At 30.5% G+C, this 12,398-nt stretch overlaps 1 protein-coding gene across 1 annotated transcript; it reads left to right on the top strand.

The window, feature by feature from the left end:
- Nucleotides 1-3,172: 3,172 nt before the first annotated feature.
- LOC129911541 (putative gustatory receptor 2a) lies at nucleotides 3,173-7,671 on the top strand. The gene is made up of 5 exons (XM_055989371.1): nucleotides 3,173-3,448; nucleotides 4,714-5,830; nucleotides 6,876-6,944; nucleotides 7,286-7,375; nucleotides 7,528-7,671. Exons 2-5 carry the CDS (start codon nucleotides 4,823-4,825, stop codon nucleotides 7,630-7,632), a joined length of 1,272 nt encoding a protein of 423 aa, XP_055845346.1. The 5' UTR covers nucleotides 3,173-3,448; nucleotides 4,714-4,822; the 3' UTR covers nucleotides 7,633-7,671.
- Nucleotides 7,672-12,398: the final 4,727 nt, after the last annotated feature.

Raw genomic sequence — 12,398 nt, forward strand, 5'->3', positions numbered from 1 at the left:
AAAGTGAACATTTTCAAACGCATTTTTGTATAGTTTTATGGGCTAGAAAATAAAAACAAATTATTGTTTGATTGTTCTCTTGACAATTTTTCTTTTAAATACCGATTTTTAAAGTTATTCCAAAAATTGCCAAGTAAACGATCAGAATTTTATTGATACGAATTTGAACCCAAATTTTAGAACTTGGTACACTTTTACATCTCGGTACTTTTTGTGCCAGCATAATTTCAACATAGTAGACCTTGGCTCTTTTTTTTAACAGTAATGTTTTTGTTGTGATTTCACTACTTTTTGCAAGGTATGGCTGTAGACTTGAAAATCTCTATATTTGATGAGAATTCAGTGAAAGTGGGCGGGTTCCACGCCCCCTGCCTAAAATTGTCAAATTTAAAATTTTTTCCTTTGTATAAACTTCCAACTCTACCAATCTACCAAATTTCAAGATTCTACGATAATCAGAAGTGCTCTATAATATTTGATGAAAATTCAGCGGAAATGGGCGGATATGCCACGCCCTCTGAATTGAAAATCTCAAATTTTTGAAGCCCTACCCTACTAGCAATTTTTCTTCTATAATGCTTTACAGAAGCAACATTTGCATCTGTAAGGCTTTATAGAAATAAAATTGTTTGTTGGGTATATCTCACAAACGATTCATTGTAAGAACCTGAAATTTTGTGAGGAGTTTGGTTTTGACCAGGGCCCTATTTCATAAAACTACAAGACTAATAATTATTTGTGAATTTACTTGTAGCTTGTAAATTATCAGCAAATTTCTGTTTCATAAAGAATTCGAATAGACTAATAACTACAAGTATCGTAGACTTGTAACTACAAGCAAATTTTACAAGTGTGGCGAATGTTTCTGTTTCATAAAAGTATTTGCCTTAAAATTTATTAGTGATAGACTTGTAACTAAAAGGGATTTTTTACAAGAGTAGAAAGACTAATAAAAAAAATATGGTGTCTATTTTTGGATCATTTGAGATTCGAATGTAATGCATGGATATCGTTATAGCTCTTAAATGATCAAGCACTATATAACCAAGAATCCACAGAAAGTTTTGGGTGTGAGTGGTTGAAAAAAGTGAACTTTTTGGCAGTCCCTTTATGGGGGCATTTGAAAGTTATTTTGTGGTTAAATTGCAATAGCAATGCAGTTTTTTTTAAATACGGTGCCAAAAAAAATTGATGGCGATAAAATCAATGTTCTTTGGTTAGAGACAAAAGTTTTGGCTTTGAAATCTTTGTATCTGAAATATGCATTCAAAGAAGTTATTCATTTTTATTTTGGTAAACGATTGTAGCGAGTTTGAAATTTCTAGCATTTTTTGTATGGAAGTTAGAGGGGGGTCGAAAATGGCCTGAGTTGTTTCCTGTAAATAAGGGTGTAGTGCCAAAGTTGCTAGAGAACTTGGCTGGGCACTACGCGTGCCCCTTGATACGTGTTTCCACTGAACCTTATGATGAATCCTTTTTTCGAACAAATGACAATTTGAATCGAAACACTTTTGGATCAAACTAATGAAAGACGTTAGTAGAGTCACACCTTGCGCAGATTTTGGCACCACAATTGGATTTTTTTTCTTTTTTTGACTTGGTCCGTTTCAGCTCTGAAACATACATATTTCGTTATTCTGTGCAGACTGACAGAAAATTTTGCTTCAAAAGTGAAAAAGTACAAAGCTAAAAAATTTCAAAATTATTTTGTAATAGTTTTTTGAGAGACTTGCTCTATCTAAAAAAAAATCTCAATCGGATAAAATCTGCACAAAATATCAAACAGTTTAAAAAAAAATCTCCAGGGGTCTTCAAATCCCAAAAATCTCCACCTCCACCCATTACAAAATTGAACTACCTAAAAACTTACGCTGCTAAGGTGAAACGAAAATTATAAAATTATTTTTTTTAATAATTAAATAATAACACCGGCACACAAAAAAAAAAGTGTCATGAACCAGAAACCAGACCTATCTTTCTATATGTTTTTGGGCACGCTGAATCCGAATTTGAAGTCCGTTTGGCCCCATCACCCTCCAGTTTTGAGCTGTGAGTGCATTTTGTTTGAATTTTTATGACTTTTTTGGAGTTTTTTCCATTTTTCTCAAAACTGAAGGGTGACCGGGCAAAACGGACTTGAAAATCGGATTCAGCGGTCCCAAAAACATATAGAAAGATAGGTCTGCTTCCTGGTACATGAAAAATTTTTTTTTGTGTGCCGGGTATGACAGCGACATGTCGCGACAGTGCTAGCACACAAAAAAAAAAGTTGTATGAACCAGAAACCAGACCTATCTTTCTATATGTTTTTGGGACCGCTGAATCCGAATTTCAAGTCCGTTTTGCCCGGTCACCCTCCAGTTTTGAGAAAAGTGTAAAAAAGACCCCAAAAACTACCTTTTTTTGAGTTTTTTGCATATTACTCAAAACTGGAGGGTGACAGGGCCAAACGGACTTGAAATTCGGATTCAGCGGTCCCAAAAACATATAGAAAGATAGGTCTGGTTTCTGGTTCATGACACTTTTTTTTTTTGTGTGCCGGTGTAATTAACATATAAAATATAATTACATATGGCAGTTTAGCAAAATAAAATTATATTATGAAAATTTTTTAAGTCTCCAAAGTCAAATAACTCTTATGTGGCAAGAAAAATGACCTGGACTAATGTGAGTGACAAATGATTTTAAACTTTCCAAATATTTTTATGAATTTGTATGAAAATTTTCGTTTTGCTTTAGTTTAGTTACATACTAAACCTAGGTATATGAACTATATGAAGAAAATAAAAGCTAACGGAAACTTCAATCAACAAGTTGTTCAAGGATCATGCGCGAAAATAAAAAAAAAGAGGCTTTCTTTAGAACTGATTCCGAATTGTTAATTACCGTTGAAATTTCTCTAACCTAAGCATTGGTAGTCATACTAAAATATTTAAGTAAATTAGTAGTTTGCAAGGTGTTGCTGTGGACATTTGTCTTTATAATTCTTTTTTCGGTAAATACAGATGCAGAAAATTAAAACAATAATTATGAAGGTCACCTACTCATAAATACGAATTTGAAAATAAAAAAAAAACTTTTACCAAATACAAACCATTTGAAATTTTCAAAATGAAATATAAATAAAATAATTTTTTCTTTAAAAAACTAAATATTGACATTAAAGATTAAATAAGAAAATCAAGATAAAAAAAATTAAGAGCAAATAATATTTTCCTGAACCAATTTATATGGGTAATAGAGCCTACACCAAAATAATGGATTAATAATATTGAAGAAACAAAATGTTTTTATTTAAAAGATTATTTTTAAAAAACGGTTTCACTTTAATTAAATAAAGTTCAGCTCATTAAATTTAGCTTGCAGTTTAAATGAAACATACAAAGTTTGTTAAAAGGACGTTTATAGTGCATTTAACTCCACAAATTCTACATAATATTTGAATCAGGTAAGTGCATTAAAGTAACGATATCGAGTGTTCAACATCAAATGAAACACAAATTTAAATTTAAGAGACTTTTCATTATTTTATTGATTTCAATTAACTTGATCTAGAGGAATTGTGAAAAAAACCAAAGAGTTTGCTTAAATACAAAATATCCTGAAGTAAATGCTTCACCTTTCTATCACAAAATTTTTGTTCAGACGCTTATGTACTTGAGAAAAATTTCAACTTAAGTGATATCTATGGTTTTGATGTGATTACAAAATTATTCAAAGAAAAGTGGAAAAAATAGTTGGTATAAAATGATTTCCCTTTAAATTAAACGTACAAATATTCTTAATTTCTTAAATGCGCAAATTTAAAAGACACCCACTTAATCTAAGCAAAAAATCATCTTATTTTTATGTAGAAACATTTTAATAATAAAAAAAAAAAAAAAACTGAGGGACAGTGGGGATTGAACTTAATACTGTTGGGTCACTAGGTGAGTGCTTTACCATCAGCCTATCTCACTTTTGAAAATAAGTATGATAAACTGCAACTAAAGCTAAAGTCTGACTATAATTTTTAATTTTCTAATTTTAAAGTTCACCTTAAAATTAACAGAATTTAAGAGGATTCCATTTATTTTAAGCCGAAATCGTATTGTTTTGTGAGGATGGCGTTTAAAGTGTCCTTTTTTTCTCCCTGTGAAATAAAAACCATTTCTATGTCTTACGCGGAAAATTCATTTTTTTAGATATTCTCTAGTAAACTATGCATGTTTATTTTATTGAAACAAGCTTTAAAAAAAAAGTAAAAAAAAACATGTACATTATGTCCAAATGAGAAAAAAGTTTATCTTCAAAAATTAGGGAATTTTTAGTATTATTTTGGAATAGTTTTCCCACTTAAGTCTGATTTTCTTTTACAAATACGAAATAAGTAATATAATGTTACCTTATTCGCAGTTAAGAAAATACATAATTCCGTAATGTGTAGGTATTATTATCTAAAAATCTTAACATAAAGATATGTAGTTATTGAGCCCACTTTGTCATCATGTTAATACTTTTAAATGAGTCAATAAAAGAATTTAATTTCATACAACTTGTCTACACATAAAACATGTCTGGGTGCCGTGTTACTTTTATTTACCAAAACCATCCATCATAGTAATTTTGTTGTCATGCGTTGACCTTCTCCCTTGAAGTATTTTCAATTTTTTTTTAATCATTAAAGTTATAAAGGACTAAAGCTCATATTCGTATACAATATTTATCTTGCAGATTCGTTTTTCAAGATTACACGCAATATTATTACCCGGTGCAATATAACCAGACTTTGCACACCTACAACATATGTCCAGGATATTTTAAACTTTACAAACTTGTCACAATGAATATCCTCGAGTCAATATCAATTCCGCATCGCCTATTCCAACTGTGCAACCTGTCACAATTAAAGTTAGAAAAAAAGACATGGTCAACAGCAAAGAGCCGATTCTTGGAAATATACTCATACATCGTAGTGCTATGCTCAACAGCTTTATTACTTTATGGTATATTTGTTCCAACTAAAGTTGCAAATAAATTGTCAAGTGACATAGGAAAAACTATGGATTTTATACAATTGGTAAGCATTCGAATAGCCCACATTGCGTGTGTCATTGAAACACTATGCCGTCGCAACGAACAGCAGATGCTTCTCAAAAGGATTCAAGAAATCGATAGATTATTTGAAATATCACTAAACATTGATGTTGACAATCGAAAATTTCGATCAAAAAATTTAAAATCTGGACTTGCAATGATAACTTTATATTTATCTTGTGAAATATGTATAATATTAGTGACAGTCTATGGACCATCTCCAGACCTCGTCAGTTTTTGGATACTTTACTTTGTGCCTTTTATAATTTGTGGCATACGATACTTTCAATATTTTATATTCATTGCTATTATAAAGCAACGTTTTAGAAAACTTATTGATGTCCTTGCAAATGTAAGTTTGCTTAATGCAAACAAACTATCAGAGAAAGAAAAACTATACAACGGAAAAGTTCCAGCCACAGTAAAATTGGTGAAAAATTTGAACAAGTTTAATAAAAATCTATATCGTAATGGCTTTGATTTGACAAATCTACTTGTAATTCGAGATATTTATAATCGTTTATGGGAACTATCAATTTTAGTAAACAAATGTTTTGGACTATCGATTTTAGTGATTGTTGGTATGGATTTCTTGGCTATTACTTCGAACTTATATTGGATATTTTTGAACTTGAACAAGTATTCAACAGTGTATGAGGGATTTGTTCGTGTGATTGCAAGTGCAATATGGTCACTATCACATGTGTTTAATATATTGACAATTGCATTAATGTGTCATAAAACAGTTGAGAGTGTAAGAAATTATTAATATTTTATTTTGTTGTAAATTTTATGGGATATTCAAATTTTAGTTCTTTTTTTGATTTTGCAATTTTTGTACACATCAATTAAAAGTTCGAAGTACTTTTAATTTTTGTTTTTTTTTTTTTCATTTAACATTTTTTGTAGATTATTAAAAGTTCAAAGCACTTTTAAATTACAAAGCTTAGAGATTTTTTTGAAATTTCAGTGTATCTCGAATACATTTCCTACGTATCGCCTTTAAAATTATTTTAATAACACGTTTGCTGATACTTGCAGCTCTTCAAACTTTTACACGACCAATAAGGCAGTTAGGAAAAGATCACAAAAATGTATTAGATTTATTTAGTGGTCAACAATAGTATTTTTGAACATTTTTTAATACAAACAATGTTGCACATACACCTTTCATTATAAAAGTTTGTTACGCATCTCTTGCTTTTTTTTCTTTTGTCTTTATTGGATAGTTAAGTCTCAAAACGAAAAAGAGTTCAACAAAAATACATAAAGTATTTGATATAATTTTCCAAGTGGTTCACTATGGCGTATGTGGAATATTTTTTTAGTTGCAGTAGTTTTTTAACAGAAAACAAATAACAAATAAAGTTTTTGAGATACAGAAAGAGCCGCTTAAATTCGATGTGTGTAAGGTGTAATGTAAGATGTATTGTATTCGGTATTCAAAGATTTGATTTATTTTTAATGAGAAGACATTCGTTTTTCTAAATCTGAATTGCCTGGCTGTTTTTGTTTTTGGTTTTAAATTGTTTCAGATTCGTATGAATAAAAAATGCGATTTATGCTCCAAGGTGACGATGCGGAGACTCATTTTGACATTTGCGTGAGTGTCAACGCATTGAAAAATTTCACTGACCTAACTAGAGTAACTTTATCATTTTGAGTTCTATTTTGGGGCGACTTTATTTTTGCTTTTGTTAAGCTGTTAAAAATTTTTTATCTACATCTGGACATCCCTGGAAACAAAATAATTGTGTACTAGTACATTTATTCATACTATTTTCTTATCTTTTTCTTAGACCTCTGAAATAGCATTAGGTGTTCATAGGATTCAAATCGATTTATATAACGACAATCATAATTCATTGGTAAGTTTGTATTGTACAATAAAAAAAAAAATAAAGTGAAAGGGAACCAAAAATATATTGATGGGTAAACCGAGTCCCACTTCGGAATCTTTGTTAATACGCAACGAAATTAAAAAAAAATTGTGAAATTCAAAGGTAATTCAAGTAAGAATCTTGTTATGTTAGTTGGCCTTAGGTAGATTGTAGAGATGGTAATCTTAACATGTTTTTTGTTTTTGTTAACATCTTGACGAGAAAACTCTGCAACATTAATATCAATTGATTTCCTTTCACGCGTCAAAAATTATCTGTGTATTATTTTTATAGATAAATTAATGTAATTAACTGTCTTATTTATTTAGATCGAACAGTTTTCTCTACAATTAATTCATCAAAAACTACATTTTACAGCATTTGGATTTTTCACGATTGATTGCAGTTTACTTTACACCGTAAGTTTATATGTATAAGGTTCATGGTGGTGTATGAGTTATATTTTCTTTATTTTAACAAATGTATAAAACTGACCCTTAAATAGTCCAATTTATCGTTCAATAATCATAATCATGTAGGTATTAATGAAATATTTATTTCTTATTTTTAGATTGTTGGAGCTACTACAACTTATTTGATTATATTGATTCAATTTCATATGAGTGAACAGAAGGAAATAACAGCCAAAACTTCACCACCAGCAACTGATCATTAAATTCAAAAACTAACTTGAATTCAAAAACTTTTCTTAATTATTTTGCCATCATTTACTTGTTACTAAATAAAAATAGAAAAAAAATTACAAGATGGGTTATAAATAATTGCTCCGATTTGCAGGTTGAAAATTATAGAGTATTCTCCTTAAACTCTCTTTCAGACCGTCCGTCGTTGTTCGATTCTTTTCTAACTTGATCTCGAAACCAAAACCCCACCACCTTAAAGAATTGCCATAAAAAATGACAGGAAGAAATTTGATCAAAATTTGAGTGCCTTACGGTTGCGGATCATGAGTCAATGGTAGTAAAATAACCTTTGAGGACACACTGGAAAGAGGAGACGAGAGACTTCGACACGGCAACGAAAAGGTGGCTCAACTGGCCAGGCAAGGATCGGCTCTTCATGAGTCACTATTGGAGTCATGAAGGGCAATATCTTGCCAAATTAATTATCTAAAGCTTACAATAGGTGGCGTGGCACAGCTTGACTAGCTAAACTATATAACTAGGCAAATCTGGCCCACCTATAATACATCTACAGACAGAATCGTTGCGATGGGCACAGGACATTGGGCGATAGGAGAACATTTGGCAATTCTGGATATACCATATTTTTTAGAGTATTTAATTTCGTTCTTATTAAACAAAGTTTTAATATTTGTTGGCCGTTGTTGAATGAGATTTTTATCTCAACACATATGTATTATTTGTAATTATTTTGTCAAGAAAAGAATGTTTCTAAAGTCATGTCAACATTTAGGCCAAGATCAGGATAAACATGATTTGATTAGCAAATTGAGCCTTTATATATTATTATCTTGATAACATTCAACAGTTGCCCTACTTGATAGGGCAATTAAGTAATTTCAACAATGACAAATCACTTAATTGTCTGTCTAGAATGAATACTATTTTCAATTGAAAAACATTTGTACACAAACTTATGTCAAAAGGCTCAGTATTTTGAAAACTTGAAGACAAATAATATATAAAAACCACCAAGTTAAAATGGAAAAAACAAACGGATTAGCACTTACACTTTTGGAATTCCAATCAAAAGTTTTCGGATTCACACCATTTACCACAAATTCCAAATTTCACATTGCTTATACAGTAGCATGGCTATTATTACTCGCATCATTTCTTTACTCAGCCATTAACTATTACAACAAGTATCTAGATAAATCATCAATAATGGATTTAGTGAGTACATCATTGTTTTTTGCACAAATTATGGCAAACATGTTAATATTGATGGAAACCTTCAATACGCGTCAATCATTTTCAACTATAGACATGGCTTTTGAGAATATATTCGCAGCTTTTGATCAGCATGAAATTGATCGATCTTCCGAAATCGATCAAATGTGGAAAAGAATAAACATGAAATTGACTGCATTATTTACTTTTCTCATCCTTTTATTCGGATCTGTTTTATATGTTTATGGTTCTCAACCAGTGGTAGTATGGAAAGTGTTTATAGTAACTTTTCTACCAAAACAAGCTTTAAATGTACGCACTTTACAACTTATTGTATCGTTGATGCTAATGAGTGAACGTTTGGATGTTATGGATGCAACTCTGCAGGAAGCAGCACTTGCTAATCAAAATAAACTTAAAACTGCTCTTTGGATGTCTTGTACGGAGGAAGAATATCAAATGGTTGTTACATTAAGAACAGCTTATGATCAGCTTTATGATTTATTTGTTTTGCTGAATAATTGTTTTGGATGGTCAACTTTGACTATTTCGGCTGTATTTTATATTGATTTTCTATTAAGTGCGTATGGTTTGTTTATTTTAATAATATATCCTGGGAAAATTCTTCAATATACTCAGTGTTACTCGACAATTTCAACAATAACATTGTTGATCTTTGTAATGTGTTGGTATGGTCAAAAATGTTTTGATAAGGTAAGTTTTTTTTACTGCACTGATTAATTTGAGTGTTTTTTTTTTTGGCATTGCCATCCGGATGCAGTTGGCGCTTACATGCATTACAAAAACAACACGCAGCTGCCGATAAGAATAGAAGCTAGGATATTTGGGAAATCCTACTGCTGATAGCTTTGCCAAAAAAACACACAATATTTCATATGGTTAACTTAATTTAGAAAATTAGTGGTACGTTAGTGTGGTACAACATACCAGAACTCATGAGCAATTGATTTCAATTGAAGTCTCATTTATGGCTATTTTTAATCACGATACGAATGAACTCTGTTTCTTGCTTCGTTTTTAATTTGAGCCCCAGAAGCAATTTTACTTTTCATAACAGAAAAAGTGCCTTCCGATTTCTGAAACTCCCGTTGTTCATGGAATGCCCCTAATCAGCTTTGTACCTCATCGGATTTTTTGTTAAATTTATGGCGTTTTCGATTGGCTCTCCGGAAGCGTCCGGAATCATTCCGAAGCCTTCTGAAAGTGTTTTATTCGCACAAAACTGACAGACAGAACGCTTTTCAGAAGAGAAATTCTCTTCTCGATTTAAAATTATAAGCACTAATACATGAACACTAAAATGTCAACAAAAAATACTCAATCATTCTTTTTTGTTGTCGTTCAAAAATTTTAATTAAATTAAAATCAGAATTAATAAAATGATTAAAATGGGTACCTTAATGCAGTGCAATGATTTTTTTAACATTTTCTTCTTCCGTCGTCTTCAGATTTATAATTTTTATAATTTTTTCGTTTGAAAAAAAAAAATAATATCAATGTTTGACATTTGAAATTTGAAATTTCACAAACACAAAATAAAAAAACAGAATTGAGTGGAAGCGACTTGACCTGTTCCATTCGATTTCAGAATGAGTGAATTCTTGAGTGAAACCAATCGAAAACGACATTACTTTAAAGATGAAGGTTTTAGAAGCTCAAATTTCAGCACAGCTCAACGCTCAGATGAATTTGACAAAATTAGCTCAAAATTGAGTTGAGCTTTTTTCTGAACTGAGTTCTGATTGGACTGAGCAGAGCTGAATTGGCAGATGAGCTAAGCTCACTTTTGAACTAGTAAAAAATTTCCCCACCATAATACATTTAGTCCCAAAAATTTCTTTGGGCTTTCATGGGAAAGCTTTTATTACCTATTGTCAATTGCTTTAGTTTTCTGTTGTTCTTCTATACTTAAATAAAATTGTACTAATCAAAAAGACATGTCTCTTTCCTCCGATTCAACCTTGATATTTTAAAAGTAGCAATTTTCAGTTGGTGGTAATACTTTTAAGTTGTTGTTGCTCAAAGATTAATTTTCAATTTATTTTTTTTTAATTTTAAATTGATGACTCTTGCTGTTGTTGTAACGAAACTTAAATTTCTCTTTTTAGCAAGTTTATAATTTAATATGACTGTTTGTGGCAACCCTTTTGCCTTTCCTTTTTACTAAACCATAAGTACTTTATAGTATCAATTTTCAGTCTATCAGTTGTAAAATGTATTTTTACTTGCTCTATAACTATAGAAAAAAAAATCATGTGTGAAATTCACACGTGGTAGAAGTGAAACCTTAAAAAATCATTTTTCTTGCAAAAAAAAAGAAATAGAAAAAATCTACCTATTTTTATTCTATCACCTTCAAATCCATGTTTTTTATATGACATATGACAACCTACGTATATAAATCTTATATCATCTGAAAGCTTATTGTCTAAGTTGAAAATATATATATCGATCAGTTCTATGAGACATCTACAAAAAGAGCTAGAATTTTTTGAACTCGATCAATTTCCATCAAAAAAAGCAAAAAAACACGTATTTTTATCTTCTCACGCTATTAAATCCATTTTTTCCCTAACAACCTATACAAATTTTTACACCATTTGAAAGCTTATTGTCTTAGCTCAAAATATATATATCGATCAGGTGTATGAGACATCTACAAAAAGAGCTAGAATTTTTTAAACTCGATGAAATTTCATCTAAAAAGCAAAAAAAAACATTTATTTTTATGTTCTCATGCTTTAAATCGATTTTTTTGTTTGACAACCTATAAAAAATTTTATACCATGTGAAAGCTTATTGTTTCACCTTGTATAATGATGTATAAATCTTATTTCAAATATGTCTACAAGAGAAGCTAGAATTTTTTAAAGTCAACCATGTCGAATTTCCAGACTGAGATTACGGTACTTCCTACACTGATAGCTGGTCATCGCCAACAGATCTCCACAGGTGTTTTGAGGTATTTTTAAATTTTTTTTTCAATTTAAGATTGTGTAACTTGTAGAGCACGTAACGTTATGTGTGATATATCAAATAAAAGGTTATGTTAGCAGCATGCGTATTAAAGTTAAATTTAATTTGTATGTCCACTAGATCAAAAGATATAACGTGTGTTGGAAAAGAACATCTTTTTGCCGTTATCACCGAATTTTGAATATGAAATTAATTGAAATTTTGTACAATAATATATTATTTAATTACCTATCTACAGTACAAATTTCATTCACCTATCTATTAAAACAAAAAAGTTATAACAAGTTGAAGTCGTGTCGCGTTTTCGTTTCATTTTGTTTCAAATCACTACGACACTAAAGAAGTTTTCACTTCAAAAAAATTGAGGTTTTAATCAAAACCAACATTACAATGATAGAGAGAGAACTCCGAAAAAGTGGGTCTCGAAATTCCGTCCGTGCGTCCGTCTGTGAATCCATCTGTACACATTTCCACATCCTTAACGGGTGGATGGATTTTCTTCAAATTTGGTACAGATGATTTTTATGGAATTCTGAGAGTTGGTTTTTTTTTTATATATCTCGCTTAG

Source organism: Episyrphus balteatus, chromosome 2, assembly GCF_945859705.1.
Source record: "Episyrphus balteatus chromosome 2, idEpiBalt1.1, whole genome shotgun sequence".
Lineage (NCBI taxonomy): Eukaryota > Metazoa > Arthropoda > Insecta > Diptera > Syrphidae > Episyrphus > Episyrphus balteatus.